Raw genomic sequence first — 21,224 nt, 5'->3', positions numbered from 1 at the left:
AAAGAACTTTGAACTACCTTCGTACAAAATGGCATTAAAGAAACAGAAAGGAACCAGCATCGCATTTACATTAAGAACAAATCCCAAATAATCGCAGTTCTGCAGGCCGTTCCCTGTCAATCATTTCCCAGGGACCAGGCCCAGCCTTGGAACCCAGGCTGGGACCCAGAAGTCTGCTGCAGAGGATGGTGTCTTCGTGGGCTGGAGGTTTGGAGGTGGGTCCACTCAAGAAACAGTTATGGAGCCTTTGACGTGCCAGGCCGAGGGCAAGCAAAGATGTGTAAGGGGTCCTCAGCCTGCTGGGACAGGGGAGAGCACCAGGGCACCAGCCTGGTCTAAAGCAAACTCGCTTCACTGGGGGTAGAAGCCAGGATAGAGACAAAGGACAAAGGACAAAGGAGGGGGCGTGATGTGACCTGCATTTTGCTGGCAACAGGGCTCCAGTTCCTACAGGGTGTCCCCCACACTCTCCCTGGCTCTTGGAGTGAGCTTATGACTCACACCTGCCTAGGCAGAGGTCTGTATTTCTCTGCTTGGTGCAGGGGCACAGCTGACCCCAGGATACAGTCTGAATCTGGCTGACTTTTCAGACAACTCAGAGCTGCCGTCTCCTTGGCACTTGTGGAGACAGGGCTGGACCCCAGGCTCCTGCCGGGGCAGCACTTGTCTTGGAGCCATTTGTGGTGGGAGTTGGAGACGGTAAGACCTGGCTTAAAGCCCCAGCCCTGCCGCTGGTGAGCGCTTAGGTGTAAGTCGGGCCGGGTAACTGCTACAGCCCGCAGCCCCAAGTCTTGGTGGCTTCACCAGGCAAAATGTCTCTCAGATTTCAAATAGAAACACTCTCGTCTCTTGAAAAGCGGGAAGATGAGGCAATGTTGGGCTAGCATTCCCGCCTGGTGTCACTTGGCCGAAGCTGAGCCGTGGCTCCCCATCTGTCGACACAGGACATGTGCTCTCCACCTCCGCAGTCTCCACCACCCCGGGCACCTTAAACCCTGCTGATTTCTCTCCGGCGAGTCACCTGCCTGGCCAGGGCAGACATTTCAATTTGTGATCCGTGTTGTTGCCCGTGGGCGACACCTTTTCTGTGGGTGACATTTGAAGAGCATGAGCGTCGCGGGCCCTCCCCAGCGCGCGCGCGCACACACGACCTTCTGCGTACAGTTTGGCGGCCCGCTGAGGCCAGGCTGACTGCCCGGGTCCGAGATTCTCCGAGCAGCCTTCCCAGGTTTCCCGCGCTGGCTCTTCGGCACGACGGGCTCAGCTTCGCGGCCCGCCCTCTCTGCCCTGGGCCTGGTCCTTCCACCGCTGCTCTATTTCCCCAGGGCTTCTCGGGGTCCGTAGTGGTCTGGTTCCGTCTTTACTCCCGGTTATTGTTCCCCCCCACCCCGGGTCCCCCATGTCCCGCGGGGAGAGCGACCTGTCCCCGAGCGGTGGACAGAAGGCGCCGGGTGCCCAAAGGGCGCTCAGCTAGAGCCCGTGGAAACGAACGAACGAACGAGAGGACGGACGGAGGGCGGCCCCGGCCCCGGGCTCCCCGGCTCGGCGGACTGAGCGAGCGGCCGGAAGCTTCGGCGCCGGAACGCGCGAGCGGAGCGCGGGCGGCGGGGGCCGGCTTAGCGGGCGGACCGCAGCGGCGGCATGGCGGGCCGGCGGGTGAACGTGAACGTGGGCGTCCTGGGCCACATCGACAGCGGCAAGACGGCTCTGGCGCGAGCGCTTAGCACCACGGCCTCCACCGCCGCCTTCGACAAGCAGCCGCAGAGCCGCGAGCGCGGCATCACGCTCGACCTGGGCTTCTCGTGCTTCTCGGTGCCGCTGCCCGCGCACCTGCGGCCGGCGCCGCTGGGGGCCGAGCCCGAGCCCGAGCCCGGGGCCGAGCCGCGGCTGCAGGTCACGCTGGTCGACTGTCCCGGGCACGCCTCCCTCATCCGGACCATCATCGGCGGTGAGCGCGGGCGGGGGCGGGTGCGGGGGCTCGGACGCGCCGGGGCGGGGGAACCCGCCGGGAAGCCTCTCGCGCCGCCCCGAAAACAGCGAAAGTGTTTTGGGTTTTTTTACCACATGCGTTCGTAATACACGCACAGGTGAGGGAAACTCAGAGACCCCGAAAGTGCCCAGAAGGTGTCCACTCGCTGTCCTTCGGTCTCCTGCTGCCCGTCTCCGGAGTCAGCCGCTGTCCCCTCCTGTGCCATTTCGGAGGAACTCCGTGTGCAGGCAGCGTTCCTGTGTATATGTCGACCCCTCCTTTTCTCGTTCTTTTTTTTTTTTTTTTTTTCCACAAAATGGTACCACCAGTCGATTGAGTACTTCACTCAATACTGGGGCCTCCCCATTCGTACATATAAAGCAACATCATTCTTTTTAAAGGTCACGTGAAATTCCGTTGTACACTTGCACCACCGTTTTCTGAATGTCTTAATGATGGACATTTATGTCGTTACTCATTTTTGCTAACGATGCTTCAGTGAGTTTTATAGAACAGACGTCTTTGGTGCGTGTGCTAGTGTGTCTGTAAGGAAAGACCCTAGAACTGAGATGCCAGGGCAGAGAGTCGTGGTGGGTACTGCCCAAAGGCCTTCCTGAGATGTACCATTTAATTAATTTTAATTATACAAGTAGTACATGAATACATTCTACTTCTGAAGAAATAGAACGTTACAAACCAGGCAGAAGGCCCCTAATTACCCCTCCCATCTCCCCAGAGGAAGCCACTAGTATACCTCTGTGGATTACTTTTCCACACCCATTTCACTATACTTGACTCCATGGACAGGTGTTTTGTTTATATAGAAAAATGGTAGAGTAACACAAGCACATGGCACAAAGGGTGTATATATAGTTCAGAGACTCCCCCTCACTGCTGACCCAGGGACCTGGTACCTCCCTGCTTTCCACTTCCTCCTGTCCCTTCTGGTGGCATTCTCTGCACCCACGAGCACGTATAGGAACACTACTTGGTCAGATGGTTTTATCGGCCTGCTGGTGGGCAGCTGCACTGGTCTCTCGCTGGGCATAGCGGGCCCTGCTGTATGATGAGTGTTGAGTGCTTTCACCTTGTCGCCTCCTGTCTGGTCCATGCTGCGGGCGGTCTGAGATCATTTCCCCATTTTCAGGAGAGGAACTGGAGGCTCAAAGAAGAGCAGTCCGGTCCGCCGCCTCACATCTTCTACTCTGGCCGTGTTCCAGCCACAGATGCATGTGAAGGGGCACGCGATCCTCTCTGCTCTCCCCTCCCCTTGTAACTGATTTCTGTTTGGTCACATCCAGGTACATTTTAGGACACGTTCTCTGAGCCAGTGTAGGTTGGAGGTTAAAAAATGGGAAGGCAGATTGTTGGTCTTTTCTTGTGACAGGTGTAGGAAGTGAAGGACATTCTTCCGGAGTCTGTGGTGAGGCCTGGCTTTCTCCCTCACCGACCTTGTGACCTCGGACGTGATTCTGGACCGTCCACACTCTGGCAGATCTCAACTGGCTTTGCTTTTCTTGCACGTTTGCCACTTCCCGGGCAAACACTGCAGAGAGTGTGGTGGCTACTGTTCAACCATCGAGGGACTTGGGACTTGGGGAGGCTGCTACGAAGTGGCCGACCCAGGGCTCTGCTTGACTCCAAAGCTGCCACTTCCTGGGTCACTGTACTCTGCCCTCCCCTTCCACATGTACGTTCGTGGTGTTTCTTCATAGGACAGAAGGTTTCAGGCGCCAAATTATAACGCCTCCAAGCATTTGACAAGTCCTTGGTTTAGACTGTAAATTGTTGAAGAAATGAAGAGGGATTTCTCTCCTCTTGTACGAACATTGCGGCTCTTACGTTTCTCTTGCCCCTGAGAGGGGAGACTCTCCTTGTCTTCTTACAGGTGTTAACATGTGACCTGAGCACATTGCAGTGGTGGGACCAGGGCTGCTACTCTTCTTACTTCAATAGATGAGATTCCCACCCTCCACTCAGGGAACTGAGAAGAAAAAGTGGCTTTTTTCCTTTGGGGGGATAGGAGCTGCATCTGAGTGCCTGCCCGGGCCCACGCCTGTGGCTACAACTTGCGTCTATGCGATAACGCTGAGTGATGGGGGTGTAGGGGGGCATGGGCCCCACTCTTCTGATGAGAAAACTGAAGCTTGGAAAGTCAAGTTCCCTGGGCAGGCGTTGGAACCTGCTCTGCTGCCCCTGACCTGGGTCTGGTGAATCCCCTTCATTATCCTCGTGTTCCAGAGGCCACGCGTGTCTCCCAGACCTCGTCCTTCCTCTCCAGACGGTGGGCCCTCCCCTCCTCCCTCTGCTGACCCCCCACGCGGTGGACAGTCTGCTCCTTTTATGGATGTTCTTCAGATCAGGTCAGCCGTCAGCTGGAGACTGTGCAGGCGCTGCTCATTGCCCTCCCAGTGCCCCACGGTCTGGCCTCTGCCCTCCCCTGAGCCTCATCCATGGCTCCTGACCTACAGTCACGCTGGCCTCCTCCTACCTATTGGATGGGCCAGCGTTGCACCTGCTGTGCCCTCCTCCTTTAAGTCTCAGCTCGAGTGTCACCTCCTTGGAGAGGCCTCCTCTGACCTACTGGCCTAAAGTGTCCCCAGTTCTCTACCATCATACTTTCTCATGTCCATGTTTTGTTTCCTGCTAGCCCTTGGTGCTGTCTGATACGCTTGATGTGCTTTTTGATGGCCTCTGTCCTCCACGAGAGCACAGCAGGAATTGGGCCCGAGCCTGGCATGTAGGAGGCACTCGGAAGTCCCAAATGAATGAAGCCGGGGTTGGGGGGGGGCTGGAGATCAAAAGTCACCAGCAGGGCCCCTCTGGGGGCTGACAGCAGAGCCAGGCGGAGAGTGCGGTGCGCTGTGCAGAGTGACTCATTAGGGCTCTTTGCACAGGGGTGACTTGCTTTGCTGGGGCATGGTGGAGCTTGCCCGGTGGCGGCACAGCCTGGGTGGGGCTCTGAGGTGTGAACCTCCTGTCTTGTCTGTTCAGAGCCAGGGGTAGCTGCCAGCACTTAGCAGCTGGAAATGGGTCTGGTGAGTGGGGAGAGGTGTGGAAGGTGAAGGCGGGATCGTGTAGAGTGGTGAGTGGGGCTTAGATCGGGCCCTCGGTGCAGATTTCTTCTAAGGGCCCTGGAATGCTTTTAAAGTAGGTTTGTGACGTGATGAGGCCAGAGCTTTAGAAAGAGGCAAGGTGGCTGAGCAGGGGCTCCAGCTGGCAGCGCAGCTGTGCCCGGATTGCTGGGAGGCGGGGCTGCCGCCGCGGTTCCCAGCTCACTGGGAGTGACTCAGACCCCTTGCTGAATGCCCTATCCGAAGCAGAAGGAAATTAGAGTGACTGTCTGAGTTCCATGATGATACCTCTGAAGTTTAGTGTATCTTAAAGCCAGCTCTGTTTAATTCTATCGCTCCCCCAAAATACCTTCATGTACAAAAAGATCATTTTTTAACTTAGAGAAAATTGGGTTTTATCTCCTTGATCCCTGTGGCCATAGATAAAACTCCTAAGTGATGCTGGGGTTAATAGTGACAACAGTACTTAGCATGTATTTAGTGCCAGCATTGTGACTTTTTTGTTTGTTTGTTTAACCCTCAGAGCAATCCTGGGAGGTAAGAGGTGATACTCCCATGGGACAGATCACAAGGCAGAGGCTCAGAGAGGTTAGGGAACACAGATCAGAAGGGTCAGAGCTAGTTTGAACCCACGCTGATCTGCCCACGGAGCACTGACATTCTCAGTGTGAGTGGACAAGGGTGCCCGTCCGCTCCAGGCCCTGTGATGGTGTTTCTGGGCAGTATTTTTCTCTGAGTTGTTTTAGAGTATAAATCTTTCAGGGTTAGAACTTCAAAAAGATTCAGTAATGTATGTTTTAAAGACTTGGGTGGGGGTGAGGGACTTGGACCCATCCTCAATCTCACTCTGGCAGGAAGGAAGAGGTCTGAAAAATGCTGGTATCTTGGCTTGGCAATTTATAGTCCTCTGGTGGCTGCTACGATTAACAGTGCATTGTCTCCCAGGCTTTTGTTCCTGTGGTTAATGAACAGCAGCTCTTTTGCTATGACTGTCACCCTGATCGCTAGCCTCCTGTGCCCCCCCGACGCCCCTCCGTTTAAGCGGTGCTTCCCGCCAGCTTTGGGCCCTCTCTGGACCCCCTGGCTGGAGCTGCTGATCTACCACAGCCTTGCAAGTCTGACTCAGGGCTCCTAGCTTTGGAGGTCAGTCAGCAGCCCTGGGGGTGCCTGTCTCTGCGGCCTGGGAGGGAGCATTCTTTATGACACTGAAGCTACTTCCCCTTCTCTGTTTTTCCAACTCTCTGTGCTCGTGTGACAACATGAAGAAGCACGGTCCCTTGGGCCATTTTATCCAGGAGTGCGCCTGCAGTCTGTCTGAGATGCTCTCTTTGGACCCGTGAGACAGGTTCATGTGCGAACGACCGTGTGCTTTCCACCAGGTTTTTACACTGCTCTTTGGGCGTCTGCACTTAGTCCCCAGCAGGCAGTGTGGCCCAAGCAGAAATGACAAACCAGAGGCCTGGCCACCCCAGGAATGTGGGTGTTTTTCTGATGCAAAACCAACCAAACAAACAAAAAAGACACTCTGGTTTTCTTAGCCCCTAGTCTTTTAATGAATCTGTCCAGAAATGCATTGTGTTATGTTATGGTATCATACGTTTGTCCTAAAGTATTGAGGCATATTTAAAGGCGTTGATGTAAGTGGAAATGCTTCTTTAGCCCTAGCTTCTTTAGCTCCTAGAATCTGTTGGGTCTTCATTTCCTTTTCCTCAGTGCGCACCTGGGCAGGACTCCCTCTCCTTCCAAGCTCAGCGCCCTCAGCGTCTCCAGGAGATGCAAGTCCAGCTCCGTCTGCGGCACTTTCTCTGCCCCTGGATAGTGGGTGACTGCTTGGGTTTGGGTGACAGTGTGGGAGCAGCATAACATCAGAGACGCGGCCTTGAGTTTAAATGACTGCAGAATATTTGAGCAGGAACCAACAAGAAAGAAAAGTGGAAGCAGGTAGTCATATTTCATTCTGTTGGGGTACATTTTTCTTGTCGTGGGGCTTGCCCTTGAGAACAAAACATATCAAATGTTAAATCAAAGAATATTTTGCAGTCATGCTAAGAATAGAAAATAATGCAGACTTGCCTTGATGAGACGAATATTTTGCTGGAAGGTTATAATCAAAGTCAGAAGGAAATCATAGGCACAGCTTTTGGTAAAGCTGTAATCATTTAAAATTAATTGCTTTTAAACTTTTCACTTAGCATCTCCTTTGTGGCTCTTGGGTTTTTCTTCAGAATCACTCCATCCACGTTGGAATAAGATTTGGGCAGGCGCCCCAGGAACCAACCGGTAAATTAAGCCCTGAGACCTATTCCCCTCTGTCTCATCCTTGCATTGGCCAGGGCCTGGACCACGCTGGGCCTGAGTCTCCCTCTGACCAGCAGGCCTTCGAGGCCGTGCTGCGCAGGGTGACAGAGATGACGGTCTCTGGAGCTCTGGGTCACCTGAGGTGACTAGGAGGCGTTCTACCTGTTGTTCCCGTTAGCCTGGAGGCCTCTGCGTGGCTCTAGGGCCAGGCCAGGGCCAGGCACAGAGTGGACAGTCAAGGCTGTTTTTAAACATTTGTACTGAGATATAATTCACATTCCGTAAAATTTGCCCATTTCAAGTGCACACTTAAGTGTTTTCAGCCTCTTCACAGAGTTGTGTAGCCAGTGCCACAGTCTAAGCTCCACCACTGCGAAAAGAAACCCCACAGCCATTAGCAGTCCTGCACCTTCTCCCTGACCCCAGGCCTGGCAACCTCTAATCTACTCGGTGTCTCTGCCCACGTGCCCATTCTGGACATTTCGTATAAATGGAATCGTACAATATGTGGCCTTCTGTGTCTGGCTTCTTCTACCAAGTGTAATGCTTCCAAGGTTCATCCATGTTATAGCAAGACCTATACTTCATTCCTTTTTTAAAAATCTATTCTTATTTTTAATTGTGGTAAAGTACATATTACATAAAATGTACCATCTTAACCATTTTTAAGTTAATAGTTCAGTGGCCTCCATCTCTAGAACTCTTTTTATCTTACAAAAGCTAAACTCTGGGCTTCCCTGGTGGCACAGTGGTTGAGAGTCTGCCTGCCAATGCAGGGGACAGGGGTTCAAGCCCTGGTCTGGGAAGATCCCACGTGCCGCGGAGCAACTGGGCCCGTGAGCCACAACTACTGAGCCTGCGCGTCTGGAGCCTGTGCTCCGCAACAAGAGAGGCCACAATGGTGAGAGGCCCGCGCACCGCGATGAAGAGTGGCCCCCACTTGCCGCAACTAGAGAAAGCCCTCGCACAGAAACGAAGACCCAACACAGCCAAAAACAAACAAACAAACAAATAAATAAATAAATAAATAAATAAAATAGATAAGCAATAAGGACATATTTATAGCATAGTGAATTATAGCCATTAAAAAAAAAAAAAAAAAGCTAAACTCTGTGCCCATTAAACTCCCCTTTCCCTTCCCCCATCGTTCCTTTTTATGGCCAAATAGTATCCATTATATGGATGGATCACTTTTTAAAAATCCATTATCAGTTGAAGGACATTTGGGTTGTTTTCACTTTTTGACTATTATGAATAATCCTGCCGTGGACGTTTGTGTTCAGGTCTCTGTGTGGACGCATGTTTCCGTTCTCTTGGGTTTATACCTAGGAGTGGAATTGGTGGGTCAGAGGGTAACTCTGTGTCTGCTTTTTGAGGAACTGCCAGACTGTTTTCCACAGCAGCTGCACTGCTTTGCCTCCCACCAGCAGTGTAGGAGGGTCTGATGTCTTCACTGCCTTGCCAGCACTTGTTGTTGTCTGTCTTTTTGATTGTACCCGTTCTAGTGCGTGTGATGTGATATCTCATTGTCGCTGTAACTTTCATCTCCCTGATATTTTCTTGTGCCATTTGTATATCTTCTCTGGAGAACTGTGTATTCAGATCCTATGCCCTTTTTTTTAGCGGGTTATTTGGCTTTTATTATTGAGTTGTAAGCGTTCGTTATGTATTCTGAATACCAGTCCTTTATTAGGTATATGATTTGCAAATATTTTCTCCCATTCTGTGGATTATCTTTACTCAGTAATATTTGAATTAAACAAATAATTGAGTTGGATTAAATAAATGAACATATTTTGAGAGGATTAAATGTGCCCGACACATTATTTAGGCTGTGGTGGGTGTGTAGGAAGTGCCATTTGCTTGTTTCTGGAAGGCCTTTAGGGCATCTCCTGACCTCTTCCTGGACCTGCCCACTCCTGTCCTTAGTGCCGACAGGAGGCGGCTCATCCTGTCTGTCCACCCCTGGGAGGGTCTCGTCCCACACTAGGGTCTTGTGCAGATATGTTTTGATGGCCCATATGCTAAAGTCTTTTTTTATTTTATTTTATTTTATTTTTTTAAATTTTTTACTTATTTATTTTTTAAATAAATTTATTTTATTTATTTATTTTTGGCTGCGTTGGGTCTTTGTTGTGGCACGCGGGCTTTTTGTTGTGGTGGCTTCTCTTGTTGCGGAGCACGGGGTCTAGGTGCACGGGCTTCAGTAGTTGTGGCTCACGGGCTCTAGAGCGTAGGCTCAGTAGTTGTGGCGCACGGGCTTAGTTGCTCCGCGGCATGTGGGATCTTCCTGGACCAGGGCTCGAACCTGTGTCCCCTGCATTGGCAGGCGGATTCCCAACCACTGCGCCACCAGAGAAGTCCCTTTATTTTATTTTTTAAATTGATTTAATTAATTTATTTTTGGCTGCATTGGGTCTTTGTTGCTGCGCACGGGCTTTCTCTAGTTGCGGCGAGTGGGGGCTACTCTTTGTTGCGGTGCACAGGCTTCTCACAGCAGTGGCTTCTCTCGTTGCGGAGCAAGGGCTCTAGGTGCGCGGGCTTCAGTAGTTGCAGCACGCAGGCTCAGCAGTTGTCGCTCGCGGGCTCTAGAGCGCAGGCTTAGTAGTTGTAGCGCACGGGCTTAGTTGCAGCGCGGCATGTGGGATCTTCCCGGACAAGGGCTCGAACCTGTGTCCCCTGCATTGGCAGGCGGATTCTTAACTACTGCGCCACCAGGGAAGTCTGCTAAAGTCTTTTTTTAAAAATTCATTGCCAGCGTTTAAAAATTGGCAGATTTCATAAAACAACCCAGAAGTTCGGTGCTTCAGGTGTGGGCAGGTGTGCGGCTGAGCTGCAGAGTCCGCGGGGCCCAGAGCTCAGGGGCTTGGGGAGCCTCCTGTCGGGGGGAGGGTGGGTGCGTTTTCAGCTGGGAGATCCTTCGGGTGCTTTTAAGGAGTCTGAAGAGAGGACCTGGGACAGAGGTCTAGGGCCATTGGAGGCAGGAGGGGGACGCCGCCAGGAGGGAGAGTGTGGCTCTGGGGGTACAGATGCAGGAATGCCCTGTGGAGGCCCGGAGGAGGGGCGTGGTGCCTGGGGAGCATCTCCTGTCCGGGCGGACGCTGTTCTGGACCCTTGATTATCTCACGGCATCCTGCCAGCCAGACCCCGAGGGGGTGTTTCCCTCTACACTCAGGGTGTCGCCCACAGAAACGAGGCTGCAGAGGTCAGGAGCCGGCGCCAGGTCACGTGTCGGCGGCCTGGCTGTCCCAAGCTGCACCTCAGCCTGCACCTGCTTCGGTGGGAGCCCCGGCTCCTGAGCAGCACTTGCTGTGTAAGTCAGTTTGTCAAAGGCAGAGACTTCCGCCTCCGTTCTCCCCGGGATGATTGGAGTTTCGTGTTTTGTTAATTGGGTCTTTTATTTTCTTATGCTTCGTGATTAGGCTCCTGCTGCTTTGAAGTGGCTGTGGCTGCGTGGGGAGGGGGACTTAGTTAACGTGGTGATCCTCTCTTGGCAGGAGAAGAAACAAGTTTTGCTGTTGAGAGAGAAGTTGACTTTCCCTCTTGCCGTATCTCCTGTGTTGTGATGATGCCTCTGTTGTCTTGGGGCCTTCAAGGAGACTAGAATAATTTCCTTTGTCTCTAACCTACTTCCCGAGGATATTTATTTGGTGGCATGCACAGGTGCTACCTAAAGATAAACCTGACTTTTTCCTTTTAAAATTAGTGCTTGGAACTGCCAGCGTTGACCTGCTTGGCCTCTGGAGCCGGCCCTGCTTGGCCACGGGGCTCCACACTTTGCTGTGGGGTTACGCGGGTGGCTTAAAGCTCCAGGAGTGGGTGGCTCGGCCTTGGTCACCTGATGCTGGGACGAGGTTGTACTGCGGGGTGGCACTTACTCTGCTCGGGGTCATTTCCAGGTGACTTTCAGGGCCTCACGCCCTAGGCACCCAAGACCCTCGTGTGTGTGTGTGTGTGTGTGTGTGTGTGTGTGTGTGTTGTGTGTGTCTGTCCCCAGTGTTCCCTGCTCTATGAAATGATGATCTGTTCAGAGACGGGCCTCAGAGCATCTGCTCTAGAGAAAAAAGACTTTCTGTAAGCCGGGCTCCATTTCCTGAGCGCTTGCTGTTTGGAGCCCGCGGACGGGCAGAGCACGGGAGGCTGGGAGAAAGCTGGGGGTCACCACTGGCGTCGACCTGGCTGGGGAGGGCTGGCACACGCTGGCTGCGAGCGACAGTGTTTGAAGAGTCTCTGCAGAGCTTTCCCAGCACCATCCAGAAGGATCCTCTGTGCTGGTGGGAGTGTCTTCCAGCAGCGCAGCCCAGGGTGGCAGCCACGCGCCACCGTGGCTGTGGAGTCCTTGCACGGTGGCTGGTGTAACCAACGAACTGAAACTGTAATTAGATTTTAGTTAAGTCACATTTCAGTAGGCAGCTCTCGACCTGCTATCCAAGTGCCTGCTGGGCTGGCTTCTCCATCAGTGAGCCCCACAGGCCCCCAGACTCCACGCTTGCAAGACCCCATCCCCACCCCCGCTTGGCAGTAAGTGCCCACAGCGGGGCAGGCCAGTCACGCGGTCCCCAGCGTGTCCTCCTTCGCCTTCACGGACTCCTTACGGACTCTTGCCTGTCCTTCGCCTCCTCTGCCCGTCACCACAGCTGCTCCTTGGACAGGCCTCCGTCCACTCTGCACTGGACGAGCACGACCTGCCTGCAGTGTCTCGATTCCAGCCGCCTCTCGAAACTCTCCTCCCCTCTGTGGCCAAGAACTCTTTCTAAACGGATAACATGATTATTTGACTCCCCTGTCTAAAAGTCTTCCTTTGTTCTCTGTTGGTATAAAGGCTAAACTCCGCATAGGCTGACAGGGCACTTCCTGATGGGTCAGTGTCTCTGTGTTGCTCAGGACTCCAGGCTTAACGAGCTGCCTGCAGGTCTCTGGACAGACAGACCCGGGTCTCTCATGGCGTCTTCTGGCTACACCACGTCTCTGGGAAGCCTCACCGTTGGCCCTCCCCAGCCTCGACCAGGTGAGGGTCTATACCATCCCGTGGGGCCCCCGGACCCCGTGTCCTCCCATCTGTTGTCATTGCATTTACTCGGCCTGATCCCTTTGAGGATGGGGTCCTGCTGTCATCCGACTCCAGGACCAAGGGCAGGGCCTCGGTGCAGGCGCGCAGCATGGACGAGTGAGTGAATGAATGAATGAATGAGTGGGTGACAGGTCGTTTCCCTCTGCCCGCGGCCAGCATCCAGCCTCCTGTGGGGCTTCAAGCCACCGGCCGGCCACACAGGGTTCACAGCCGAGCAAGCCTGACTGGAGGTTAGACAAGTTAATCTTTCAGTGGAAATTCAATCCTCATATTTCATTTTCAGGCCACTTTGCGTAGCAAAGTAGTTTAACTCGGAGCAGATTTCTGCTGTGCTGATGGTTAATTTCATGGCCCACAGAGGGTCAGCACACTGATGCTGGGGACACGGCAACCCCGTGCAACTCACCGCACACGGTGAGGGCCCACAGCCCTGTTGTTTTAGAGAAGCAGTTTTCAAACATCCTTCAGTGTGGGCTGATTTTGAGTTAACAGGGGTGACCTTTTCAAGAACATTTTTAAAAGCTATAACATAGATCCCTCCCAGACCGTATATTTTCCTTTCTCCACGCAGTTCAAAGGGGCTGAGTTGTCTCATAGGTTTTTGCCGGCAATCTTCAGCTTGACCCTGGTTGTTTAAATCTGCCGGAGGAAATTTGAACAAACTTGTACTTTGGTAATTCTTCTGCCTCTGTGAACCTTTAACCTTAAGGTTTCTTTCAGAGCCTGGGGCTGCATTGTCACCAGCCGTCCCTGCTGGGGCTCTCAAAGGCCATTGTTGAGCACGTCTGTTTTCACTTTGCTACTGGAGTTCTCTGGAGGAAGGGTATTAATTCAGACCTGATCTGAGACAGGACGAGGACTTCTAAACTTGCCCCGGAGCTCGGGGACGGGGAAATGAGCCTAATGCGAGCCTGTGGCCCAGCATGGTGTCCTGCAGGTAGCCTGTGAAGCTGAGGGGGGAGGAGGCCCTCCAGAGGCGGGCTGGCGTGGTGGCTTCCAGCAGGTGACCCGGCTCGGCCAGGTCTCATCGGGCCACGTGACCAGAAGTGGTTGCCGTCCCTGGTGGTCAAACTGGGGGCCTGAGTTCCTCCTGAACGTAGGCTTCCTGGAGCACCAGGTTCTTAGGAACCCGGGAGGCTGGCCGCGAACTCGGGGTCCACACACGCTTACAGAGCCCTGGTGTGATGCGATGCTTCTGGGGAAAGAGAACAGGCTCCCCCGGCCAGAGGGCACAGGCTGGACCCTGGGCCTGCCAGCTTCTCCATCGAGTTCTCCACACGCGTCCCCGAAGGAAAGCTCAGAGACCCCGGAAGTGTGTGCTGCCACAGTCCCGGCACCAGGGGCGCTGTAGCGTCTGAGGTGGACTCTGCCCGCCCCTCTCCTGGCACCTGTCTCCTGGTGGCTCCTGGCTCGCTCTGGCACCTGCTCTTTGCAGTAGGCTGGGGGCTGTTTGCATAGGTTAGCCTGGTTCCTTGGCTGTCTTTCCCTTCTCTTCCCAGGATTCTTAGTGTCCTGAAATCTGGCTAGGTGACCTAATTCCGTAAGATCAGACATTGCAGGAGGAAAGGCATGTCGATGCATTCATTCATCCATTCGTTCTGCAAACCCCGAGCCGCCTACTGCACGCTAGGAGCGGGGTTTACGTGGGTGAGCCGGGCAGGAGTGGAGCTCAGTGTGCGTTGTGGAGGAGGCGGGTGTTACAGAAGTGAGCAGCAGCACGCAGCACTAAGTTGTGAGCGTGCTGGGAAGGCCGGGGTAGGACGCCCGCAGAGGGAGTAGCACGTGGGAGGGGTTTGAGGCAGGAGATGGTCAGGCTGCTCCACACACGAGAGGCTCAGTCTGGCTGGCTGTGTCAGAGCCAGCGTCCACAAAAGGAATCTGCTGTGGGGCTGGCGTGTCTGGACAGACATGTATATGTGGAGCCTGTCAGTCTTGGCTTTGCTGGAGGTTAAAGCAGCCGCATGCCCTGTCGTTCTGATAGGGGGGCAGGGAACGGGAGGGAGGGCCGCAGCCAGCCTCCTTCCCGTCTGGCCTCCGCAAGGCCGTCCTGTCGGCTTCATGCACCTGAGCCCTGTTTCTGGTCCTGGACCCCCATTTTCTTCCCATGCTAGAGGAAGGGGCTGACGTGGAAACAGGTGGCAGCAGGTAACCCTGGCATAACGTGAGCTGGACAGCTGTCACGACTCTGGGGCTGTGGCTGGCTGTTTAACACCGGCCCTTTGACCACCTGTGGTTCACACATTCCCAAACCACTGAGCCAAGCTCTGGGCATCACAGCTGGTACGTGAAGGAGCTGAAGTCGCTGGCACCCAGCCCACCTCCTGACTCCTGGCCGCAGGCATGCAGACACTCCCCAAAACATTCTCTCCGTACCCTTTCCTTCCGGGGTGCCCACTGGGTCGAAGGTAATGCACTGGGGGCAGATTTTGCCTTTTCTTGCCCAGAAATGAGTTTGGCGTGAGATTTGGCCCATCCTGGCTTGTGCCCGGAAGGGTGGAAGAGTGGGTGCAGCCTCTGGGTGGAAGACTCACTCAGAGAAGACCAGGGCTTCCCCTGGAGGCTCCTGCCACGTAGGCCTGGCCTCAGACTGGACTGGATCTTTGCCTTCGCTCTTGTCATTTTACGTCCTTTGAGGCTCCCTTGAGATGCCAGGTTGGTCTTCTGGGCATGGAGCTCTGTCCCCAGATTGCAGGTAACCCTGCAGGTCGGGGCTCCTCAGCAAGAAGAGGGACCATGACTGAGCTTTCGGTGTTCCTCTGAGAAACAGCAACGTGGGTTCCCTCTGCCTTTTTTTTTTCTCCTGGAATCAAATGGAATCTTTTCCTGGCAAATATTTCCTAGATAAAAAAAAGTACTATATACTGTTATTGTAGATTCATTAGTCACTTCTAAAAGTTTTTTAAAGTAGGCAAAAAGAAAACTTGCCATGGTAACCAATAAAGTTTTTTTAAAATTAATTATTTATTTTTATTTTGGCTGCACCGGGTCTTAGTTGCGGCATGTGGACTTCTTAGGTGCGGCATGTGGATTCTTAGTTGCGGCATGCATACGGGATCTAGTTCCCCGACCGGGGATCGAAGCTGGGGCCCCTGCATTGGGAGGGCGGAGTCTTACCCGCTGGACTGCCAGGGAAGTCCTGAGGAATGAATCTTTTCTAGGAAAGATAAGAGTTAGTTATTTTTGGTCTGATTTCTTCAGCTGAATCTTTCCCTCTTCCTCTTACCTCACAGTCTGTCCCGGAAGGCAGTCTGGGGACACTTTGGCAAGCACCCTGGACACAGATGTGTGTCATCCTTTCCCGACACCCCTCCGGGCCGCGGAGAGGCAGCTGTACGCCTGCCTGCGAGGCGTCCACGGGTGCTGGGTGGAAACATCTCCGCGCCGACTCGGCACTGTTCAGTGCACAAGAGGGCAGTGTTTGCTTGCAGTCCTGGATGGAGATGATCACTGTGGAGGGTAACAGGTCAACAGAGTTAGAATGACCTCGGGCTTTTCCAAGACAAAATAAACCATAAGCTGCAGCCAGGGTGGCGTCCGATATACGCCTTTAAGTGGTGACCCCTCCAGAAAATAGCTGCTCGCTATCTTTTTTTTTCCTTAAAAAGAAAAATATTGTTTCTTTCAATGTTTGTTTTTTATTTTTTTAATCAATGGAAGTATCGTTTGCAGCCTTGTACCTACAGTGGCAGAGGTTAAAGAGTGTTGCGAAAGCAAAACAACTGCCTTCCAATTAAAAACCATACGGGAAGATTTCTGTTTGAAGCAAGGGGTCAAATGTGTATTCTCCCCTTTTCACATCATCAGATTATGTGACTTAACTTTGAAAGCGTCTGAAGATGTGGGCCCGGCTGTCAGCCCTCTCCACTCAGTTTGCTCTCTCTTTGCGAGCCCATGGTGCTAACCAAAGCAGGGTGTCTCCAGGAGAAGAAGGTGGCCCCCCCGCCTCCCGGAGGGACAGGGTCCCACCGAGCGGGGCCGTGTCTGCGCTTGTATGAGGACTTGCCTGTTTCCAGCTCTTAGGTGGTGTTTTCCAGGAGCGGCTTTCAAGGCTGAAAGTCACGTATTGGTGCACGGCCCCTTCCCCCACCATGTCCCCCACCCCCAGACCCGGGATCTCAAACCCTCTTTGTTCCCGCCTGACCTGGAAGCACTGGCTTTGGGTGCCTCCAGTATGTGAACACCCCAAGCAAGGCCCAGCACCCTGAGGAAGCAGGCGGAGCTCAGGCGTGGCCCAGCCCGGCTCCGAGCACCCCAGCGCAAGGCCGCTTCTCTAACTGAGCCCGTTGCACACCTGAACCGCAGGTGATTACCTCGCTCAGGTGCTGTATCTGAGGAGCCGTCTGCAGAGCTTCCGGCACACGGTTGGGATGGTTGTGACGACGTTGACCCCTCTGCCCCGACCGTGAGAAGCACGCGAGGTGGAGGTTGTTGACGTGAGGCCAGAGGCGTGGACGCCAACGGCTGTGGCTGTTCGGGGATGTGCCGCTCGGCCCCTCTGAGCACGTGCGGCGGGGGTGGAGTCTGGGCGGGGCTGCCACGCTGCCGCCCCCATCCTCTGCCCTCCGACGGCCGACAGCCATCCGCCGTCCAGGGGGAAAGCTGGGATCCCAGACTCAGCCTGTGTGAGACCACACGTCTTCTTCTAATCTTTCCTAGTCGCAACGCAAATCTTCCAAGGTTAGTGCGTCTACAAGATAGACGCCGCGTGCGCGTGGGTATGTTAGCACGCGTGACGCCCTCGCCCTCGCGGTCGTTCATTGAACAGTGGCGTCTAATACAAAATTTGAGTTTAACACCCCCAGTGCGGAGAGCCATGGGTGGCCTTCTCGTTTGCTTCCCTGTGAAGCCCCTGTCCTGGCTTTTATTAGAAGGGTCCGCGTAGGAAAGGAAGCCTGAGCTGAGGCTTTCAAGAGACGCTCACGCCATGTTTTTCCAGGAACGTAATTTCTGAAAAATGCCAGAACCCTCAATTTCCAAAGGAGCCTGGTTTGTAAGGGGAATGAAAAGTTGTTTCTGCGTGTGGATTCTGAGTTGTTTTCCATCTTCACTCCCGGAGGCAGGGTTGGCAAGCGGGGTACGGGACAGATGTTCCTTGGTAGTAATTTCCAGGCAGATTCTTGAATGCCTTGTATACTCTGGGTCACCGTCAGCTCATAATGGAGCAAGATTGAGTGAGAATTCCTGCAATGAGAGACGTGAATGGCACACCGGAGAGATATGATGGTGCAGATAGGGAGCATTCTGTGAGAAAATATTTCCCGTGCTATCTGTAAAATTCAGATTGAATAACCATTCTGAAGTGCTCCCTTTTAAAAGAGTTCCTTCCACAAGCATTGCAGGCTGAGTAAATACCAATAATTTTTATTTCCCTCTCCTTATCGGTCCCCCTACTGAAATGTTCCTGCACAGCCTATCTGGTCTTTTCAAGTGAACATCAGATGATTAGTGTCAGCCTCCAATTTGAATTATGATCCGCATTTCAAAACACAAACTGCTTCTGCGCTTCTGCCTTTGGAGGTAATTATCAATATTTACCAATACGGGGGAAGGGCTGGAGAGGGAGGGTGTGCTGCTGAAGTGTGGCCCCAGACGCAGAGGCGCGGGGAGGTGTGTGCCCACGTGTGCAGGGGGCACAGGGTCTTCCCCGGGCGCCCACCCGCCGCCTCTCAGGTGGGTGAGGGGTTGTGTGGCCCCGGGGACTCAGAGGAGGTTGGGAAAGTCATTCCCGACGCCTGTAGGAAATGCCCGCTCTGGCCTCTGCTCTCCGAGGCCCTCCCCTCTCTTTCCTGGGGACTGCCCAGCGCGCCTGGTGCGGGTGCCCTGCGGGGGAAGGGCTGCTCTGAGACCTCGTGGGCCTGAGGCCACCCCACGGCCTAGAAGGCAGACACACAGGAGCACAGTGTGCTGACGTCCCCCCTAAAATACGTTTATGACACTTACCTCCACGTTGCATCCCAAGTATACTAGGCGGCCTTCTCTTATATCTTAGTAGACCTTCAATTCAGCTTTGAATAATTCCAGTTTTTGCAGTTTTATGTTTGTATTTTGGAGCCAGTAAACCTTTTAAGTTTGCAAACACTGTAAACTTCAGTACTTTGCTTGTCGTGTCTGATTAATGGTGCCTTTGGGAAGTCTAGAGCTGGTTCCAACTTTGCCCTGCGGGACTTCCCTCGGAGTTAAGAGGCTGCAGGCAGTGGGCCCCGGCTTTGGGCTTGGAGAGACTGAAATGGGAATTTCGGCTCTTCTAGTAGCTTATTGCATGACTGTGGATGTTTTGCTTTTCTGAACCTTAGTTTCTTCACCTGTTTAAAAAAGGAGTAATACCTTTTTTATGGGGTTTGCCGTTGGGATCCGCAGTGGTAACGGTGATGTGGTCAGCGGCGGCCCGGGTGCTGGGGGCGGCCCCCGCGGGGAGCTCCTCCTGCCGGGTGCCTGCAGACCCACACTGAGGATCTGCACAGGATGTCCCGCTTCTGAGGGCTCGGGAGGGTCGAACACCCCCTTCCCTCAGCGTTGCAGACAGCAGCAGCAAGCACTGAAATTATGCAAGAGCTATGTTTCAAAGAAGGGAATGAAATTCTTGAATTTTTTAAGGCAAAGAAGGGGAGGGAAAAAAATAGATTCATTGTTTTCCTTGGCTGTTCCACAGGATGCGAGACAAAGCTGGCCTCCCTCCTGTCTAATGGCATCATCGGCCTTCTTTCTTTCTCTTCCTCTTTTTATTTTTCCCCTCCTCCACCTCCCCCCTTCCTACTTGTACTGCAACAAAACCCCCCTTTTCTCCAAGTCGGGCTCAGGTTCTGGCCTGGGATTAAGTCTCGTGCTGTGGAGATGCTGTAAGGCTGGGATTGTTTCCTCTTTTGTGGTCTCTGGGCTCCTGGTCAGCGTTTCCTATTTCGTTCAAAGGGAGGGGCCAGGGGCTGGCCCCGTGGCTAGTTTTGGGTCTTGTGAGGAGGTGGTAAAGAGGGGCTGTGGCTCCCGGTTCTGGGGAGTGTGCTGTGCTGTCCCTTTGTCGTGCAGCCAAGGCAGTGGGCTGGTGACGGGCCGAGCTCGGCCTGAGCCAGAGTTGGAGGGAAATGGACGTGGATGGAAACTGCGGGCTGACCGCTGGGTCAAGCGGGCCTGGGGTCTCAGGCCCGGGAGGCTGGCAGGCGCTGGGGGAAGTTGTCTGGGAGGGCTGATAAAACCCAGCGCCACCTCACCATTCAGTATGGACCAGCAGTTTGGGCTCTGCCAGCCCAGCACGGGGCAGGCTTAGCAAAGGCCAAACGGGAAGGACAAGGGCCCTGCTTAGGGGAAGCTCAGTGCAGAGAAGCTTGCCTGGCTTCTCTTTCAGACCTCGGGGAAGCAGCTTGGGTCGCGAGCGCCTTGGCTGGGCCCCAGTCACTGCTCCGCTCCGTGTGGTGCGTCTTCCCCGCCAGGGCCTGGGTCTGCACGCGTCCTTCTCTCCTTGACAGCGGTGTGTGACGCCGTAGCTGCGCTTCCGTATAGGGAGTCGTGGAAAGAGCCGGGCTCGCATGCTGGCCCAAGTTTGAACCCCAGCTGGGTACGGTGAGCTGCCCGGAACCTCAGTTTTCTCGTTGTCAAACTGGGGAGAATCACCAGCTTGTGGGCTTTTTTGAGAATCCATGAGATACGCTGTGGATAGTGCTTATCTCAGCGCCTGCAGCCTACAGGGTTCTCAGTAAATGGTGTTAACTGTCGTGATCGTGATCGTAGCTAAGTAGGATTTGATTTTTTAATCTTTAAGAGACTGTTCATATAAAAATAAATCGTTCGGGACTTCCCTGGTGGCGCAGTGGTTGAGAATCCGCCTGCCAATGCAGGGGACACAGGTTCGAGCCCTGGTCCAGGAGGATCCCACATGCCACGGAGCAACTAAGGCCGTGAGCCGTAACTACTGACCCCGCGTGCCACAACTACTGAAGCCCGCGTGCCTGGAGCCTGTGCTCCACAGCAAAGAGAAGCCACCGCAATGAGAAGCCCACACACCGCAACGAAGAGTAGCCCCCACTCGCCGCAACTAGAGAAAGCTTTCATGCAGCAACGAAGACCCAACGCAGCCAAAAATAAATAAATTTATTTTTTTTTAAATTAAATAAATAAGTTGTTTGTCAGAAGTCTCACTTGTGTTTGATGGGGAAGGAAGGCCGATGGATGGCGACCGATACCACGTGAATGTATGATTTTTGTCTCTGCTTTTAAATTGGTGGTAATGTCATTGGGGAGAAACTAAATTGACACAATTGAAGTACAAGTGCTTAATTATGCTGATTTGGCTGTAAAACTGTGAGGCAGTTGGAGTTGGAAGGAGGACGGCCCACAGTGGGGAAAGACGGGATGGAAACCAGAGGAGAGAAGTGGACGTTTGTTAGAAAGCAGCGTGTTTTGTCTACCAGGAGAGGTCGGGCTGCAGGAGGCCTTGGCTTGTTTTGTGTTTGGAAGCGGAGAGGTGCCCAGTCACTGCTGAACGCAAGCGAGCCCAAAATATGTGATGCAGGAACAGAGCTTTTCTTGAAGTGATTTATGCATCCGTATTACAGGAAAAAAACGCACCCACAGAACAGCATAAATGCAAACATGGCATAACTTAAAAACCTTGAAGTTTAGAGTCTGAGAAGCTGAATTTGAGTCTGGCTTCAGCATCTGTTAGCTGTATGTTCTTGGGTAGATTCCCTAACTTCCCGGTGCCTGGACTTCCCGGTCTGCAAAATAGGAAAGAATCGTTTTAAGGATTAGAAGAAATATATCTGGTGCGTGATGAGCTTTTAATAAACTGGTGTAACTGTTGTGACCGTTACTTTCCTCCTGA

At 53.5% G+C, this 21,224-nt stretch overlaps 2 protein-coding genes across 8 annotated transcripts in view; one reads left to right on the top strand and one right to left on the bottom strand.

Annotated features, from left to right (window-relative positions):
- Window positions 1-1,631: 1,631 nt before the first annotated feature.
- EEFSEC (eukaryotic elongation factor, selenocysteine-tRNA specific) overlaps window positions 1,632-21,224 on the top strand; it is a 188,755-nt gene continuing 169,162 nt past the window's right edge. For all 6 annotated transcript variants that reach the window (XR_009505976.1, XR_009505974.1, XR_009505975.1 and 3 more), the window contains exon 1: window positions 1,632-1,948. Coding sequence is in view for 1 of the 6 variants with exons in the window: in XM_059940505.1 (XP_059796488.1) it covers window positions 1,642-1,948 (307 nt within the window). In the remaining 5 variants the exon portion in view is untranslated. The remainder of the gene's footprint in view (window positions 1,949-21,224) is intronic.
- Window positions 15,355-18,433, bottom strand: LOC132375261 (uncharacterized). 2 transcript variants are annotated; one of them, XM_059940509.1, is made up of 4 exons: window positions 18,353-18,433; window positions 16,723-17,593; window positions 15,636-15,859; window positions 15,355-15,566 (listed from the first exon to the last, which is right to left on the bottom strand). In XM_059940509.1, the coding sequence occupies exons 2-4, from the start codon at window positions 17,225-17,227 to the stop codon at window positions 15,468-15,470; spliced, it is 828 nt and encodes a 275-aa protein (XP_059796492.1). In that variant the 5' UTR covers window positions 17,228-17,593; window positions 18,353-18,433; the 3' UTR covers window positions 15,355-15,467. The 2 variants fall into 2 exon arrangements, with proteins under 2 accessions (XP_059796492.1, XP_059796493.1); XM_059940510.1 differs by having other exon boundaries at window positions 15,355-15,561.

The sequence above is a fragment of the Balaenoptera ricei genome, chromosome 11 (genome assembly GCF_028023285.1).
Source record: "Balaenoptera ricei isolate mBalRic1 chromosome 11, mBalRic1.hap2, whole genome shotgun sequence".
Lineage (NCBI taxonomy): Eukaryota > Metazoa > Chordata > Mammalia > Artiodactyla > Balaenopteridae > Balaenoptera > Balaenoptera ricei.
The sequence above is the reverse complement of the archived record's forward strand: the minus strand, read 5'-3'. Positions and strand labels throughout refer to the sequence as shown.

Excerpts from the sequence above, each read along its gene's own strand:
- LOC132375261 (XM_059940509.1), bottom strand. The coding sequence starts at position 17,227 with ATGGCTCTCCGCACTGGGGGTGTTAAACTCAAATTTTGTATTAGACGC. Across the intron at positions 15,860-16,722 it reads AGATACAGCACCTGAGCGAG|TGATCATCTCCATCCAGGAC; the intron begins GTAATCACCTGC and ends TACCCTCCACAG. Across the intron at positions 15,567-15,635 it reads CTTCCGGGACAGACTGTGAG|AAAAGATTCATTCCTCAGGA; the intron begins GTAAGAGGAAGA and ends TATCTTTCCTAG.